This window comes from Chironomus tepperi, unplaced genomic scaffold, assembly GCF_022539635.2.
Source record: "Chironomus tepperi strain 1889 unplaced genomic scaffold, CSIRO-AGI_Ctep_v1 contig_262, whole genome shotgun sequence".
Classification (NCBI taxonomy): domain Eukaryota; kingdom Metazoa; phylum Arthropoda; class Insecta; order Diptera; family Chironomidae; genus Chironomus; species Chironomus tepperi.
In genome coordinates, this window is record NW_027226384.1 from 1,042,908 (window position 1) to 1,063,347 (window position 20,440).

Genomic DNA, 20,440 nt, shown 5'->3' on the forward strand with positions numbered 1-20,440 from the left:
AATTTGAGGAATTTGAGTGATTTTTTGGGGAAGCTGGGATTAATTTCACAGGCGGTACAGGACGTTATCGCATGATGCAGTATGGATTCATTTAAAAATCAAGTATTTGCTATTTGGCTACAAAATGGAAGAGAAGGTCATTCGGTAGAATATTGAAGGAGTCTTAATCCAGCCTTTTCAGTTTCCGTCGCTCGGGAAAAACAGTCAACGTCAACTAAAGCTTATCTTATTTCCTTAACTCGACTCTAATACACTTCAATTTAAACTCAAGCTCAACTGACTTTGAACTCTTCCTAAAACTAGTTCCTATAATTAAGCATAGTTTCACTCTAATTCCAATTGCACACGACCCTCCAATAATCTAAAAATAAGTTCTTTTTTTAGGTCAGTGTGTATGGATTTATTAAAGTTATTTGCCTCCTTAAGTACATTGATAAGATAAGAAGTCTCTTTTGTTTAATAATAAATAGTCGTCAATTTAGTAACATAAATTTTTTTTACGCTACACGTGTAGTCTGTTTAAAGGAACTGGTACAACCAGCTGGTCTTGTCTTAGTCAAGATAAATTCAAATTTTGAAATAGAAATTAAGTTGAATTTTTATTTTATTTGACTTATAGTACCATAAATTGCATGCTGAAGTTCCCGAGTGACACAAGTTATAATTGCTGTCTGAAAGCTAGCCTGTCCGAGTCACTAAATTAAATCCGCTCCCATGAACAGTCATTTGAAAGCCAAATGAAGGCTTGGTTGATTAAGCTAAAAATGCATCCATGACGAGCCTGTGTCGCTCGGGCTTCAACTTAATAGTATACTAAATGATCCAATTGCACCGATATCATCTTTGTCCCTTTTTGAAGTTGATTATCATATTATTCTTATGGGCGATAATCTTGTCTCTGCATTGGCTTGTTGAATGTTCCTTCATGCGATGTTTTATTTTTTTTGATTCCGCTGATGACTCATTGTTTTAACTTGAACATTTTAAGTGATTTTTTCGGAAGTTTTTATCCAAATTTGGGTTTTTTATGGCTAAAATTTTGAATCAGTAAGCAATTAAGTCGAAATTTTGCAGGTGATTTCAGTTCTTTGGATCATGATGACTCATGGTGTTTGTACCAATAGTGGTATCAATATCACGCGATACAAAATAATGCGCAAAATAACAGAATCATCCAAAAATTCCTAATAATTTTAATCTTAATGACCATATTCTTTAGATATGATTGTATGACTCAAAATTGTTATTGTATTTCATGTATTTCGAGGAATTGTTTGTAAACAAAAAATTCCATGTGATGATTTTGATTTGTATTACTTTTCCTTAAAAACGAATTAATTTGTTACAAATGGAGATTGAGGATTTTGTGGAAGATTCGATTCCAACTCAACCAGACCAATGCAACCCAGAGTAAGAATGCAGTTTAAGAATGCAGCGAAAAAATATGTCACCTAGAAGAGTGGCAAAGGAATTTTACTTTGAAGACCACATCACACCTGAACAATTACGAGAAAAATAAATTCCAAACTGACTTAAATGTTTTTGTTCAAACAACATCTGACTCAACCAGACTTAACGTGTTTTTCTGATGCAAAATAAATAAAACTCTAAATTTAATAACGATTAGGAAATTTTGGAATAGTTTATAAATTTTGAAGGACAGTACATTGAGTATGTTCATAAAATTAGGCATGTCCTAATTATATTGATTAAGGATACTCATGAAATCGTTCATTTAGGTGAATATGATCAGCGTCTCTTAGGTTATGAGACAATTTTAACGATTAAGCAAAACGATAAGTTAAAGCATTGAGAGCAACCTGTGTGCCGCGGAACACTCCTTGTGCGCACCGTGTCTGGTTTCAGTCGAGGTTTAGTCTAAGGTTGTCCATCACTGAGTTAAAGTGACTTTTAGCTACAAAGCAGCTTCTCTACAGTCAGAACACTACTGAACATATTTCTCTAAGCTACAGTACCTCTCAAAACATCAAAGAATTCCCGATTTATTCCAGAATCTTCCCGATATTTCTCAAAAATTAAATATTTACCCAACTTTAAGCACATAGCATTTAAATATGATTACAAATATATTTTGAACCATCTAAAATATGCAAATAATTTCTTATTTTTCTCAACAACCTTGCTACGCAATAGCAGAACACTTCCGAGAAATTCACTCAGAAAAATCATCAAAACAAACTATCCAGTGACTCATGTGGAAAAATTCCACTCAAAAACATCCCGCCAAAATTCAACAAAAAAACAGCCGATAAAAGAGAGCCAAAAATACAATTACAATATCATATCACACAGAGACTTCCGTGATTCTACAATAAAAAAAAAATAAATCATTGCCAAAACTTGTTAAAACTAGCGCACAAAAAAAAACATTCACCTGCGTAAATCACATGTTATTATCAACAAAGAGGCAATTTGGAAGGGGGGAAGTTTATTGGTGATGTCAATTGGAAATGGAAAATATTCTAAATAGTATCAAATTAGAATCAGGACGGAATATAACACAGGGAAAGAGTAACTCTGGATTTGGGGCGTTTCGGGTGAGACAATATCACACTGGGTACATGTCCTAGGGTAAAACTTAAAGTAGCGGCAATGGTAAATATAAGAAACTTGAAGTAAGAGTTGGTATACGTCGAGAACCCCGGATTAGGGGTCATATGCATCAACGTATGGTCTCAATCCAGATACAAGAAGACCTGGTGACTAATTATCTGGTTTTCCAACTGATATGCCTTCTGGACAGTGAGTATGATAATCCTCAAAGAACTTGACATCACTTTTCAACCACCCCACACCTTTTTTCCGTGAAATTTACACAAAATTATAAAGGAACACAATCAAGTGCTAAGTAATAAAAAGAAAACTTTTAACTAGTTTCATCAAGTCACATTTGTGAATTAAGCCTTTTTGTCAAGTACAATTTGACGCGATAATTTGATTTATTTTGACAGCATGAATTACATTAAAAAAAATCTTCTCTTTCATCACATGCTGAATGAAGTTGACACGATGATGTAAATGTCATTTAATTGATAATGTTCTATGGAATGTAATTGACTGAAAAATAATGTCTGAATTAAAAGTCAGCAATTAGATGTCAATGGGATTGATTGTAAAATTAGTAAAGCAATTAGAAGGCATATGTACTCATTATTTACGTCAAAACAGCTGCAAAATAGAGAACAAATCACGAAAATCGGAGGCGATAGGTGAACTGGAAGTGAGGAGGGAGGCAATAGAAGATTGAAAGAAATAAGAGCTAAATTGATGGGCATTTGATTTAATTAATACTTTTAGAACGTACGATTGATGTGCCTGTTGATGATAGAGACAATTGCAAATCAAGTGGAAGCGTTAAATTTTCCTCTCTTTTTTCGTATGTAGAATGGATATAAATTTTTTTTTATTTCGGGTGTAGCATATCTCATGAATTTTCTGGGATGTTCGGAGTATTGATGGGAATGTGTTAGATGTTGAGCACTTTGGGTGGAGTTTGATGTGCGGATTTGGGATAATTTTGATTTTTAGTCTCAGTTGCTGTTCATTTGAGATTCCTGATTCATTAAATTAGCTGACATACTTAGCTTTGCAGCCCAAGAAGGCAAGGCTCTCTCTGCAAACTCTTAAATTGACAATTGACTGACTTAAGTTGTTACAAACGGCATCTAATGCAACAAAGGACGAGATTCCTTGCTCAAAACCAGAGCTCGATATCAAATAGAGTCAGAACAGCTACAAAATAGAGAGGAGAGTCCACTTGAGTCAATCCAAGTCGACAACGAGCTCTGCCGTCAAAACCAAACCTTCAAATTCCGATCAGCCCTAAATTCCCGAAAAATGCGTTTAATTTATCAAATTCTCAAACCATACCAAACTCCTGAGTCAATCCAAGTCATCTACAAGCTCTTCAGTACAACTAAAATCTCCAAATTCCCATCAATTCAAATTCCCACAAAAAATGCGCATTATCCACCAAAAATCCCTCAAACCTTCCCCAACTTCCACATTTTTTTTCTATCCCATCCGAATCACAAATTAAAAGAATGAGGAAGCGAAAGGATCTCAAATAAATTTCACATGCTGATGCGAAATGATAATAAATCACAATATAGAGGCATGATATGGTGTTAGAACAGAATGATAATGTGAGTGATGGAAAGAGAAACAGTTTTAAGGATTTGACGCAATTAGGCATAACACATATCGATACATATGCATGTAGAGCATGAAAGGACATTCATTCTCGACTCTTTTTTTTTTGTCTCCCAAACTGTAAAGCAATTTTTCCTTTTTATTTGACCATTGATTGAGATAAATTGACAATCTTTTTGAAATGTATTGGACGTTGTTGGAGATTTAATTCGATAATATAGGTTGAGATGGAGGGACAAAATAAAATTTATTTCAATTAATAGCTCAGCTTATCTTCGTTTCTCTGTTGGATGGAGCCTGTGACACCCCTTTTTTGTCTTCTTTTGGAAGTATTTGCATGCTGTGGATTGGTATTGAAATTTGAGTTGGAATTTGACTAGATGGAAGTTTTGTTAGGAGTTAAGAGTTGATTCTTTGGTAATAAGGTAGCAAAAGGAAGCGATGCTACACAGACGTTGCTACCCGAATGGCATGCTACACTAAAATTCATCTTGGATGTCAAATTGGGTTAAATAAAGTCGTTATGGTGCCATTAAGGCTCCTAAAAACCTTACTGATAACGCAGTGACAATGCATTACTGAACCGAAGTTATTCCCAAATAGCAATAATCGGTTAAGCAATCAAAAATCCGTCGTGAGTCTGACTAAGCGCTGGACTTGGTTTGTCGGAGTCATGCCAGCCTGGTGTCTGATTTTTGATCAATTAACCGTGCTATTCAAGATTGTTCAGATAAGATTAGATTAATCAAATATATCGGAATGTATTTAAATGACTTTAAGGATGAAGTACCAGAGATCGCAGAAGACCATAATGCATGCTCATCTATGACGGCTTCGATTGTTAATGACTAAATACAATAGAAATGCTTCAAAAAATTCATAAAACATTAAAGCCACATTATTTATGAAAATTTATTGCACAAACCCTTGACAGCTCAAACTTATTAGACAAGATAATATGCCAAAATATTAAGTCATTAGCATTATTTTAGTTATTTGAATGATTTAAAAAATGAGGAAAATTTATTGTACCACAAAATGGATTTTTAATGATGTCGTTTTGCATTTCTGACATATAATTGCTGTATATTAATCATAAATTTGCAATCGAGCCAAAAGTGCGATAACTAAAGCTCAAAATCAATTTTTAATTTAAATTGCAAGCTAATCAACCTCAAAAAATCATCAAAATTACCTTAATTAATTGAATATCTAAACTATTAATTTGAATAGCACATAATTAGCATCAAGCCGACAGTCTAGGAAGCAGTGAATTAGCATTAATCTTTGACGTACTAAATAAGGTGCTGTCAAGCCTAACATGGAACAATCTTTATGTAAAAAGCCTCGAAATTCAAAAAAAGTCAACCGCGTGTCTTCATCAATTTAGAAGACACATTTTTCTCATCAGTCTGACTAGCCATTGAATCAACAGAATAAATTAAACATACGTGCAAATTTTGGAATTTTAAGCAGTCGCTATGTGTACACTCCTCAAGTAAAAGTTCTTAAAAAAATCGAAAAATTTCTCAAGGTTATTCAAACAGATTTCGATCAAAAAAAAAATATTCAATAAGCATGAAGTATAATGAGCATGAAGAATTCCAACACAAAAGAGACACAAACACCATCAAATCAGAAACTTGAACAATCAGCTGGTCTGTCTGTAACTCAATGAACTTTTTAGAGAAATCTGTTAATTATATAATCTCGTTTACAGCTTGATTTGACCACGTGTGATGTCTGAGCTTTCATCTACTTCTGGTATCAAGTCGTAACTACTTAAATCTCACCAAATCTAGAACATTAATGGATTATTATGCAAATATTTAAAACATCGACTCAAGTCATTGCCAAATTTTTAACAACACGAGCTTCAAACAGACCGAAAAAGAAGCAATAAAAAAAAAGCTATAGGAAACGCATGATCAGTTACCAAGGTGAATCTAAGCTAGACGAAGGTTCAATGAACGCTATAGACGATACCTTCCTTATCAATTTTTTATTGTTGTGCGAAATGGAAATTAAATTGCAGGAACGAGTAATTCAATTCGATATGAACTTTTTTTTGGGCTTGGTGATAAGCTTTGGATGGTTTTAATGGGTTTTTTGAGATTGATGACTGAATATTTTAAGTTTTATGGGTCGACTGAGAGATAAACTGGAGTTATTGAAGATTTAGAGGAAGTTGAGGCAGATATGGGTAGATTAGATGAGATTTGTGGCTTTTATGGTCTTTGCTGAGAAGTTTGGATTGATTTTGATGGTTTTAGAATTTTTGGAATGATTGTATAAACTTGATGAGCTAGATAAGCCATTAATGGTGTTGTTTTGATCAAAATTAGAAGGTTTTGGAAGTGAATTCGAGCTTTAGTCACTCCAAACTCAACTTTATCATGTATCAACCATATCTTCTTGCAATGAAAGCCGCCAATCCAAGCCACGTAGTGAGAAGAAGTCAAACGAGGCTCTGGACCTTGGACCTGACAACGACGATTATCTGCATTGCATCTTATTGTATATATTCCAATTCCAGGACAAACCATTAAAAATCCCACAAATTCAACCACAATCCCATCAAAATCTGCATTTAAACCACTCAAATCTGCAACCACAGTTCCAAAACTAGCATATTAAGCATTATACAATTCACTGACTTCAAAATTTCCCAAGGACAATCCCAACATGACACAAATAAATAGTTCGAAAATCTAATATTTCAAGTAAGCTAATTTACAAGCATTAAAGTGGCATTGAATTTCTTTTCGAATTCAGCCTTTTTCTTATCAATTTGCAAACATACAATTTAGCGAAAAAATGAAGGCTTTTAAGTCATTTTTAAATGATATTGAATTTTTGTTGGGGGATTTGGGTGGTTTAGGTACCATGAATTTGGACATCCCTGAACAGTCGATCTACATTCTCACATAGTAATGTGATTAAATCGAAGTACCATGTTAAAGTCTTGAATTTGAGCACTAAAAGTCAATTGGCTTAGCATATATCAATCAAAATCTAGACCTAGGACTGTGTGACTTAACGCCAGATTGAGCTTTAATCCGATGCAATTCAGAATCAAGTCCTTATTGGTGCCAAATTTTGGATCGATTATCCAACCTATGTTCCTCGAGTACATACGTCAATAAGCAAACGTCCCAATTGAAATACAAAAATTCCGAGAAATCTAAATGAATTTCAAATGTTGTTATCAGCGATATTAATTCTACGTACATAGCTTCTCATTCCATAGAATGTGCGCATTTTCACAAGAAAATTACAATTTCTTTAAAATCCTCGATAGATTAATTGACGTTTAATACTGAGACATATGATAACGATTGAAAATTTTCACAGACTATAAGGCGAAGTATCTGAAAGTCACAAGTCATCGGCAACGTGATCTGCGAATAAATTCAAATTGTAAATCAGATTCTAGTGAAGATCCGTTACTTAAAAATTTCAATTTCTTCTGCGTAAAATAAAATAAAAAAAATTTTACTTTCAAAACATCATCATCCGATCGGATTGTTTATAATTAATACAGACGCAGAAATGAAAATGAAAATGTAATACATGCACAAACATTTTTTGTGTCTATGTATTTGAACTTGATGTTGTATTAATGAAAACCGGTTGAATAAACTCAAATCTAATTTCAACTAATTTAGTTGTGCCATAATCTTTAAGATTTGAATATTTCCAGACCCCGAGTAATACAGAAGCTGTGTGACTGGTGGTGATGTTATTTTTCATAATTTTATGATGGGATTTGCATCCATGTGACTTAGTTATATTGATGCTTTGTCTATTTTGATGACTATGACTAGAGTATTAACTAATTTTGATGCTTTTATGACATTTTCTTGGAAATAGATTGTAAAATATCCGAATTGTAACTTTTACGGACAACATATCGGAAATTTAAGTTTTTAAATGGATCTGTGGAGTCATTGGCAAGGCCTATGTCTCAAATTTTGATACAATAAGTCGAAGATCGTCGGTTTGCATCCTGACATTTTCAAATTTATTGATTTTTAGAAGATTAGATAATTAATGTAGCATGATCAAGACGAAATTAAGGCTCTGGTCAATGTTGGATCAAAAAATTGGTCAAAAGCTTGAAGTCTAGTCTAGTCTAGTCTAGTCAGAAAAATTGGAAAAATAGCTATAAGGTTACATTAAAATGACCCCTGGAAAGCAAATGTTCTAAAAATGACCACAAATTTGATTCCACTTTTACCTTGACTCTAACCTGTGGCCGGATTTCTTGGGATTAGAGTCATGGTGGCCTGGAGCCTGATTTTCGACCATTTGGACGCCATGAGCTTTCCAGAGTGCATTAACAGGATAGATCAGCAAAGTAACAAGCCCTTGCCCTCTGAATAAGGATTGAGAATATGGCAAAATTGTTCACAACCTTACAAAATCCCACAAACGATTCCATCTATTCCTCGGTTACATTCTGTATTCCATTCATTACTCACATAACAACACTAATTAATACTTTACAATCAAAACTTAATGTTATACCACTGGCAGTTCCAGTTAAGTCTACAATATCTCATTGTAATAAGCATACAGTAGTTCTAAAATTAATTAAAATTATTTAACACAGCCAGTATTATGTAATTAGCAGCGATTCAAGTGATACAGAAGAGCAAATAAGAGAAAAATTAAGCTACTGGAATCGATGATGAAAGTTTTATAAGAAGTTGTGAAATGTCTTTTTTCAGAAATCCAAGAAGGTATATAAAAAATTGAGAGTTTTTTAAAAAACTTTTTTGTTCTGTGAGGGTAGATCCAGAATTGATCAATTATTGTGACATTTTCCATTTATTGGATTCTATTTAAGATTCCTGAGAAGTTTATTTCACTTGATTTAGCAACAGCGTCAATAAGACACCACTAGACGAGTCTAGTCTGGAGATAAACAACTTCAAAACTTATTATCGTCGATATTTTTGGAATTCCAATAATTTTTTTTACTCTAGCATGTCTCATAAAAATGCTTAAAATATCAATCCACAATATCCAGTCTGTATCATTTAATAGCAAAAAAATGTAATTTCACGCCTGTTTTTTTCTTTTATCTTATAAAGTACTAATTCCAAGAAAATTAGATTAATGGCATAGAAGCAATAATAAACTCACGACCTACATCAATGCCTTGAAACATTTATGCGAAATGAAGTGTATGAAATTATTTTTTATTATACAATAAAAATTGATTTGGAATTGGAATTTGGAAATGGTAAATTTTGAAGGTTTGATGACGAATATTTTGATTGATGGTGGGAATTTTGAGAATATTTTGAGGTTAATAATGATGAAAAATGGATTTTGGAGGTGCAATGAGCTTTTATGTAGTGTCGCTACGTCACCAGATTGACGGCATGACATGGGAATGCCCTGACTTCAACTTTACGACTCATTTAGACCATCTTTTATGGCGAAAAATGAGATTTGCTGAAGTATATCTCTCTAGATGGCAATTGACCTAGCAAGAGAGCACGTGGGCGTCCACGTGCCAGCAATAAAGCTTGCTTCAGGCCACAATTGGAGCACAATTGATATGTACAGCACTTTAGCCGTAAGTAAGTAAGTGTCTAGAACAGACACTAGCCACAACACTGCAATATCAACCTGATAAGCTTAGAAACTTTGAATAAAATTCCAAGAATTCTCCATTGACCGAATATTCCAGTAATAACAGAGATCTAGATCCAATTGACTACATGTCTACCTAAAAATAGCAAAGATCATACCCAAAACACCGACATATGACGCATATTATACCAAATACTATTTATGATTCAATAATGCCAATCATACCTACATAAACATACCACAACAAAATGAATAATATCCAGCATGTTCACACAAAAAATTTCCAACAATAAAACTCATGACTTTTTCGGATCAATGACGACATTTAACCCAAGCATAACATGGATATTTAAAGATGGTACGAGTTTTATAAATGAAACTAGATGTAAAGTTTCAATATCATTTGTAAAAACGCGTTTTTAAGGCTAAATGGCTACAAGACCATACCATTATGATCATATTAAGAAGCTGTTGAAGAAATCCACTTGTAAGTCGGTGGATATTCAGGTTAGAAATTTAGTGAAAGTAAAAATATCCTTCAATAATCCCGAACAGCACAGTCCGGTTGCTAGGACTCCGCAGGGTTGCCGGAATCAACCATAACATGGATGGTTGCCCTGGCAGTACCATGATGACGCATTTTGACCCAAATTTTATGGCAACTTGTGCTGCTCGGGACCAGATAATCAAGACTCAATTAGTCGACACGTGTGGCTTTAATCCTATCCATGCCACTCCCTTAAATGCTCATAAAGATATCTCTTAATATACCAAATAAAGTCAACACTCACCTTCCATCCAGCACTGCTGTTTGAATCACCTTTGTCTTTAAAATATGGAACATTCTGTACCATCCACTCATAAATTTGACTTAATGTTAATCTATTGTCTGTCGATGAACTAATTGCTTTTGTTATAAGATCTGCATACGACAAATTTCCCCATGCATTGCGTCTCGATGAATTTTTCTTTGACACTGATGATGGTGTAGGTGGAATTCCTGTAAATAAATCAGTAAAAAAATTAAATATTTAAAAGAATACATTCCAGACACATTTTGGACATTGAGAAGATGAGAATGAATAATTGCTCTCTCACTGAATGGGGGGACCGTTCATTAATGACGTAACGTGGTAAATTGACTTTTTGATGGATGTCCGTTCCATCCTTTCCGTACCGAAATTTTGATTGTTCCGCTCCCCTTTCACTCATCTTTTAGGGGAGAGGGCACCTTTTAGAGGAAGAGGGCATCTCTTAGAGGAGCAGGGCGCCTCTTAGATGAGAAGGGCACCTCTTAGAGGAGGAGGGCACCTCTTACAGGAAGAGGGCACCTCTTAGAGGTGAAGAACACCTCTTAGAGGAGAATGGCACCTATTAGAGGAGCAGAACACCTCTTAGAGATGCAAAACACCTCTTAGAGGAGGAGGACATCCCTTTAGGAAGATGCCGTTACATAATAACCGCATACATCCCAAGAAGCTGTCGAAGACGAAGCTTTTGTTGTGTTTGAAAGTCAAAATGATATTCGTCATAAAAGCGAATGACCTTGATGTATGTTAACTATATTTATAAATGAATATTGTATCTATAAAAAAAAGTCGTATAGCTATATTAATTAAATGTTTTTTTTTTGTGTGGCGCCCGTTGACTCTAAGACAAAAACAAAAACTCGAATTTTTTTTTGACAACTTTTAAGAATTTTTTCATTTTTTCAGTGAATTTTTAAAGATTTTTTGTTCATTTCACTCAGCAAAGATTCTTTTCAGTGCTAATTAATTAAGATATAAGAGGAAGAAACTGTTAGAGTTAAGAGAGATTTATGGATACTCGAATGGATATTAATTAGGGAGACGGAACTGAGAAAGCGGAGCGAGGAGTCACGTAGACTTTTTGGTTGGGAATCGAACATTGAATCTGGTTTTTGGGAAGGATTCTTGTATTTTAAAATTGATAGGAGCAAGCAACCAATTATGAACAAATATGAGTATCTAACATATCTAACATTAGAGTAACATAGGTTAATCCAGTAAAAGGAAGAATTTTTGGGTCAAAACCTCATAAGGGACTCTTTAAACTTATTAAAAGCTAGTCCCGAACAGCACACCTTGCTTGCTAGGGTGCCGTTACATTGCCGTATTGATGGCAAGACTTGAAGTGTCTCTGATGTCACCGTGACGGTTGATTTCGACAAATTATGCAGTTTGCTTCATTCAGCTTCGAGCACATTGCAGCTCGGGAATATCAATTAACATTCTGAAGGACATAATGTGACGAATTTCATTTTTCACTGCAAAAATAAGTCAGAATCAGTTGTCACGGTGCCATCAGGATAACTTAGCGGCTAACTGTTGCTACGACGACATCGCGATACACTATTGAACATCATGTGTTCCTCGAGCTGAGTAGTAATGCATTATTTAGCTGAAATACTAGAATTTCAGCTAAATTTTGAACCATTTCCATCTAATTTCATCCCACACGTGCAATAACTCATCCATCGTGTGCATCAAATTAATCAAATCTCAATCTCTTAATAAATTAAAATCTTCATCTAATTAATAACATAAATGAACAATAACTCAACCAAAAAACCGCATCTAATTAAGTTTAAATACACAAAAATCTGAGCTCATTTTTGAAAAGCGTCAAGAAAATGTAGAATTTTAAAATTAGTTCTGATATCACAAAGAAGAATGTGGATGTTGAAAATATATAATAAAAATACATAAACAGAACAACAGTCTCACACACATGAAGCGTAGAATTTATGTGATAGCTACGCGTTTTAGTGACCTTACGCAATATTAAGATTGTTGGCGATTTCTTTTATTTTTTTTGATTCTTTTATTTTTATTAGAAGTTTTTGAGTTTATTAGCATCTATTAAATATTATCATGGCTTCTTATAGCTTTAAATTTGAATTATGATGAAGAAAAAATCACAACAAAAAAACTGGAATGTTGTGAAGTTCAAGGAAATATGAGATGATTAAACTTGATTAAAACAATCAAATAGGATTGTTTTTGTAGGAACAAATTTGCTGTATGATAGATCTTTTGTTTTGCTATTATTTTGATGCCTGTGGCTACTTTTTAGGTGACTTTTGTTTATTAGTAATAATTTTATTTAATATTGGACATAAATTTTCATTAAAATGTAGGTCTAGGAGAAGTTAATTTATGTTCTTAATTAAATAAAAAGTGATTTGGAATATGTTGTGGTAGGAACCGATCAAATTAATGATTATCACTGACCAGGGGTAAAACATGATAATTTTTATGGGGCAGGATGTGGAAAAGGTTGAATTTTTGAGGATAAAACTGAGATTGTCGAGATTTTGACACATGAAAACACATTCTGGCCATACCCCTACCCAGCACAATTCATGTATCACATGTGAGGTCATTGGTAGCCAGAGACTTTTAGAGCATGCCCTGAGCAATTTTTGTAAATTATTCAAATTTAGGGAACATTTTTGGAGTTTTTGTATCTAAAAATCCTAGTAAATTGAAGAATTAGGTCCAAAAAGAGGGTTAGGGGTCTACTCTATACTTCCTTCTCCGCCTTTATACCTTCCTACGTATCTACACTAGTAAGCAAAATTTGATGCTAAACTTTTAAGTTTAGGGACAGTTTTGAGATTTTCGTCTCGAAAAATCGTAGAAAAATGAAAAATTTAGTCCAAAAAGTTTTGTCTAACCTCACTCCTACCTTAATTCGCCCACTAGTTGATCCCTTAAATTTAAAACTCCCTAATCCATCCCTGACAATTTCCATACAAATTTAATTCTTACAATCTAACTGCAATTTAATTTATTAGTCATAATATTGCATAAAATATCGAATTAACAATGATAAATTTATTCATACATATTAATAAAAATGTAGTTCACGAGTATTTCCGGCATTTTTTTTATGTACATATTTAAGGCTTTAATTTTTATCACAGCTTATGTAATTTTATTAGAATAAATTCATTTTTATTTCACACTTTAATGTAAATAAACTAAAAGTATCCAAAAATAGATCTAAAATTTTTGTTATTTGAAATTCTTTTGTATGATGCAATATTTACATCTTTATCATTGTGTGAGGTGCTAATTGGTGTAAATCGGGAATGATTTGCAGTATTTTTAGGATGTTTTGGATGTGATAAATTGTTTTGAGTGTTTGATTAGAGATTTTGCAAATCATGGCTGTAGGAAATTGGGTTCTATACTATATATGAACTCTTTAGCTTACAGTTAGGCATACGAAGCACCATGACTAGTGTGAGGGGTAGGATATGAGTTAGGGTAAGGAGTAGAATATGATTTGGGGTATTCGAAAGACTTTGAGGAAGGGTAAGGGCAAGGTGGAATGTAGAGTAAAGGAATGACCGGCAGGGTAGAAGGGCAAGGGTGACGGGAGGGCGGGGTAATATAGAGGGTGTCATACTTGGTAGGGTAAGTGATAGGACCAGTTAAACATTTTCAAATCTCAACCACACAAAAACAATCCTTCAACTTAACTCATTTGCAATAGAAAACATCACAAAACTTATCTAAAATTTCATCACATGTAATAATTTGTATCAAAAACAACTCTAATTTGTTGCAAATAATTTATGTTTTGTATTGAAAAAAAATTCCGCAGTTGCTTAATCTCCTTTACAATATCATAAACAAATCACTCAATAATTTTTTTCCAAAGCAATAATTTCTTGCAGCATATGAAATTACTTGTTAGTTAGTTGTAAATTTCAGAGTATGAAGTCAATGTTGCTGAAGTTGACGTCGAGTTGATTTGAATGAATGGAATTGATTCCGGAGATGAAAATAAGTGGTTTGGATTTGTCATTAACTTGCCTTTAACTATGTAGCCGATACGAATAGCACAAAGCGGTTAATCGATCAATAATCCGACTTCCAAGCGACATGACGCCGAATTCGATTAAAATGGGACACCATGTCAGAGACACTCTAGCCTGGTGCTAGATTCTGGATCAATAAACCAACATAAGCCTGTCCATGTCCTATTCAAGATATTTTTGTCCACTCGGACTCAAATCGACTCAAAGTCAACTTCCTGCTCCACGCGGAAGTTAAAAAATCAATTCAACTAATCTCAGCCTCGAGTTCTGACACTTAATTCAGTCAATCTTTAATACAATTTCTAAGAATGTTGTGATTTAAGTCATTTACTGCACATTCAGTAAAATGTGCTAGAAAACGTGAGTTATTTTTTCATATTTCATTGACTGGATTCATTTAGTTCTCACAATGCATTCACTTAATTATGCAAAGAAAAAAAAAATCTCAAATTATCATATTAATGCATTAAACGAATTGACTGTCGATTAAGCTTCAAATCAGCTACAATAATTTAATTAGCTTTAATCTCTCATTAAATGGCACACGTGTACGGAATGTTATCAGCTTTTATAATCAGAATAACTCTTTTTTTACAATTACATCACTTTTTTTTTTATTAAATTTTAAATCTTTATCAATACAGTGCAAGTTAATGCAGTGCACAATTTTTTGATAAGAAAACAAGGTTAAAGTTGATTATCATTGAAATGGAAAATGGGTGGAAAATTTTATGTAACTAAGTTGATGTAAATTTGATGCAGAAAATTTTGAAAATTTGCATTGAGATTGAGTCAGGATTTGTGTTGAATGTGTAATGAAGGAATTTGAGTAGATTTTGCGTCTTATGATTTGAATTGGAATTGAAATTTGGTTGAAAATTGAGGTAAATTTAAAGAATTTGAATATTTTTTACGAATTTTTAGGGTTAGAAACTTTCAAAATCTTAAAAATCCAGAATTCAACAAGAATCAAGCTTAGACTCAAATTTGGCATTATCCAGTCCCACTCCAGAATCCCGCTAGTCTTGCAAAAACCATTCAAACCTGCTTTTAAGCCTTTCATACTTGAAATAATTCTTTCTAAACTACAACTTAATGACTTTAACTACTAAATTAGCATAGAATAGACACTAATTTCAATATCAATCCTAAAACCCGTTTAAATGAAGTTAGTGACGCCAATTTGCAACATTCTCATTTTCAGGACTCCTTATGTGACTTGCAAAATGCTAATGAATACCAAAATAGTTATGATACTCGTAACATTTAGTTGTTATTGTTGAAAATTGATATAAATAAAGATTTTCTGCTATTTCATGCTTTCAAACAAATATTTTTGCTGATTAGAAAATGAGAATATTTCTGGAATTGTGGCGATGATAGTGGTTCTTAAAATAACATTTGGATTAGCATCAGGGAAACTGGTTTTAAGAAGTAGAGTGTAGAAAATAATACGGGATATGAGATTTTATACTCATAATTATAAATGGAATCATTAAGATATTGGTCAGATTGGTCAGACAGTTAAGGAATCGTCAGAATTCCATTCATCCCGAGCCACACAAATCAAGAAAAATTAAAAAGGATACTTTAAGTCAACCATGCAACCTATCAAGCAAAGAGACCGCTACTAGGTACCAAAGTGGTGTTTCTGAGATATGAAAGCATGTTCTCTACCTGTTAGGTGCATTCACTTCTGAATCATGACTCTATTTGATCGACAATCAGGTGGCATTGATTTGTCATCAATAAATGTTTCCATTAAGGATGGATGGTCGCTTAAAGGTTACAAAGCCGAGTTGTGTATGCGTAAGGAAGACTTAATTGATCAATGACGGAAACATATGTCCGTGATTACCACTAAAACACAGATAGCGGACTCTTCTATACTTGTGTCGCTCGGGCTTAACTATTGATTCTAGCGAATTCTGGTTAAGCTTGATTTTAAGCCTCTTTCAAACTTACTATCAATATCACAAGATTATCAAAAAACTATAAAAATTCAAAACTATCAAACTCAAAATACGAAAAGCATTAATTTCAGATAAAACTCAAAATTAACATCTTTATCAAAATAGCAAAAACATTTAAAAAAAATGTCAATACACTATTTGATATCCTTCACCAAAATATTGCATAATTAGGCAGTTCAACAATCTAATTATGTAACAGATTCATGAAATCGTGAATCATTTAGGTATAAATTTCATTCACAAATGACTCGTAAAGAACATCCTGGTTTATAAAACTTAATTTCCCATAACTACTGTAATTATAACAATTATTATATAATGAAAAGAAGCATGAAAGCAAGAAACCGAGCAACGAAAATGAATTGAAAAGAGAAACGCAAGAAATTCTTGGTTCTGAAATAAAAAAAAATTTTAGTTTCTATTCATTTAACTCTAATTGTCAAGGTCAACGTTATTTGAAGTCCAGAAATAAAAAATTTTCTGCTCGTGTACGCTCAAAAAATTGAAATGTCAAGTTGTGCCTGTATTTTTTTTTTATGAGATAATCTGAAAGTTTTATAGATTTATTGGCACTTTATGATTGGAATTTATAGAATTTATAGTATTAAGTGATACGAGCTGATTTTAATGCTGTTTTATGAGTTGGAATTCTATTGTCATTTAAATCTGAAGAATCGATGACTTTTACGCATTTTTGCTAATTTTTTTTTATTTGGTACTTAACGAATGGAATGAATAATTTATTAGCATTCAAATTGATGGTTTTATTGACGAAATGTATGCTTAATGCACGAGTTAGGGTCGACTGAGAGAGACTCTATTAGGGTCGACTGAGAGAGACTCTCAATTAGGGTCGACTGAGAGAGACTCTTTTAGGGTCGACTGAGAGAGACTCTCAATTAGGGTCGACTGAGAGAGACTCTCAATTAGGGTCGACTGAAAGACTCTCTTTTAAGGTCACTTTAGCCTCCCCCTATCAATTTCCAAGAACCACATTTCCTATTTCCTCAATAAAACTCATCAGCAGAGTTTCACAAACTAACAATAAATTGCATATAATTCATTTATTCCTGATAACGTCAATTCTATTCTCATTATGAATGTCATTTCAGTATAATAAATGGAAATGTTCTAATACAGTTTCAGCTCTTATCACTTGACATATCAAGATCAAGAATTTTGAAATGTTGGCTGCAGTGAACTTGGCCTACTTATTTTATAGACATGATAAAGAACATGATGGCATGACTGTTTCATAATTTATTTCTAATCTTATGAGGCTTACTGGAATTAGTTGGTTTTGGGTGGTTTGGAGGGAATTTAGCAATGGAATTTGAGATTTTATACATAATTAGGGGTTTGTTGCTTTTGATGTGACTCAAATGGATGTTGAGTTCGATGTCTTGAGCATTAAGCTACCGAAAATTGACATTTGAATTTCAAACACATCCGGATGAAATTGTGTCAACGCCTGTTAAATTATATTATAAACCTTTAAGCTTGATAATCCGCTCGTATAAAACTTCTAACACAAAAAACTCCATAAAAAAATTGTTGATAACATTTAAAACTAGATCGAATTGGATTTGTCAACTCCCAGAAAATTGCAGATATAAAATTTAATCAAAAAAGTCTTTAAAACTACAAAAAATCATCTTGAAAAACCTGTGGAGTTAAAACACTCAAAACCAGAAGTAAAACAGCCGGTACAATCAAATATTTACCGACCATGATTCAATGAGTAACTAGTTATTGCTGCTTTTTTTCTGCTTTTAACTCAGACATCAACCTACTCGGGAAGAAAAAATCAGCAAAGAGTCGTTGAAAGTTGTAGATGGTTTTGAGTTTGGATATATCATATTTTGGATCATAAATTGGGGTGTATTCAGAAATTTTGTAATAAAGAGGCTGCTTTTTGGATGGAATTCAAAAATTTTGTGGAATTTTGGACTGAAAATTCTATAAATTGAAGAATTCATTTAAAACAGGAATGGGAACCCCTAACCCTCTGGATACGCCCCAAACTTGAATCATTGCTATTTTTCCGGGAGGTATTGCAAAAATATTTTCAGTAAATTAATTTCTCAACTCATCATTATTAAGACATACATAAATTAGTGTAAATATGTTTATTTCTTTAGTTCCATTTCACTGATTATTGAGGAAAAATTGGAATGCATTGAAGTTGAGAAATGGATAGGGCGGAAAGTGCTTCTCAAAGTATGTATCATGACGCATTAATGCAGTGATGGACAAGCTGTGCAATTCGTCACACTTGTGTGACATGGGAAATGCTATGAAATGGACGCCTAGGGCATGCGTGGCTTTCCACCAAGATGTGCCCTGGCACAGCTAAGGTTGCCTACCACTGTCTAAGGGCAACCTGTGCGTCGTGATGTATCTTCAGATGCAATTGAGCTCATAAATGATCATTTGTCAACCTTGACATGAGAAAAGTTCATTGTCATATTCCGAACAACATAACGTATTCGCATGGATGCCGTTACGATGCCATTCTAACGATAATAAGCAAAATTGCCTTATTTTGACCCATTTTTACCATCAAATGCTATCTACCGCATGGTATAATTGTAGAGTCAGTATATTTGCTAAATGTCTAATTTTCATGGTCACTAATGTTCCATTTTGATCATAAAATTGATATTTTCAAGATAACTCGTGTCTAGCAATTAAGTTGTACTTAGTTCTTACAATTTAGAACTAAAAAACGTGAAAACATCCATAAAAAGTAGAAAAAACTGTTCAGTAACAGATAAAAGAAATGAAAAAGCAAGCACACAAAAAAAAGAAACACAATATTCCCTTAATCTTATCAGTCCGTACAATAATTTCATTTACTTTCTGTGCGTATAATGATAACAGCGGACGCTTGCAAGTCTTACACAGCAAAAAGGAGACATAAATGACTGTACAGAAGTGTGAAGTCGATTTGGAAATTTTCCATTGCATTTATTCGAAAGTTTTTCATTTTCATTCATGCTGGAGAAGCTTTTACGTACAAATTTTTTAATGCGTAATAATCGACAGTACAGTTGTGCTGAAGAAATGTGTGGTTTGCACGTGTATTTGTGACTGTGTGTAGGCTTACGATCAAATGATCTCAAACTGACTTTTTTTTTATGCAAAAGAAAAAAATTTCAGAATCAAAACAAATCGTTGCATGAAATTTTATTTTTTTTTTTTCTACTTCTTGCCTTACTCTCGGTCGTGGATTTTTTGTTTACAAAACAAAAATTTTTTGTTGTTTCTTAAATAAATGCGAAAACGTACGATACGTAAATAATAGTGTAAAAAAAAAATAAAAACATTTTTTTTTTCTCACATGTCGTCACTCTATTAAGTTCGCCATCATCGTTATCTGTACTCATATGAATATTATATATACATTGCAAAAAAAAATATAAAAACTCGTATGATCGCAATAAGGCAAAGAGAAAATCTAGTTCATTTATATAGCAATGATTATATACTTCCTTAATGTCGTATCATAGCAATTAAATTAATTGTGAGCCAAATGAGCATTTTTTAAGACGCATTTTAAGTGAAATCTACTCGAAAAATAATGGAGGCTCGATTCTGGATCATCACTGGATGACGCATGAGTTGGATTTTTGTGTCACAAACAAACTGACATAATAGAAATTGTTTGTTTATGCCTTCTGACACATACTACATGCTTTGAAGTACGTAGTGCAGTCAAAAATGTGAATTAAAAAATGAATTTGTTTACGTAATTTTTGAATTGTTCTATTTTGTGATTTAGTGCACGTTTATTTGCGTGATGTTTTGGAAAATTGAGTTTTGATCAAAATTT

The 20,440-nt window shown here is 33.1% G+C and overlaps 1 protein-coding gene across 1 annotated transcript in view; it reads right to left on the reverse strand.

The window, feature by feature from the left end:
• Window positions 1-20,440, reverse strand: part of foxo (forkhead box, sub-group O) — a 61,408-nt gene that overhangs the window by 28,180 nt on the left and 12,788 nt on the right. The window contains exon 3 of the mRNA XM_070642133.1: window positions 10,572-10,780. Within this exon, the coding sequence (XP_070498234.1) occupies window positions 10,572-10,780 (209 nt within the window). The remainder of the gene's footprint in view (window positions 1-10,571; window positions 10,781-20,440) is intronic.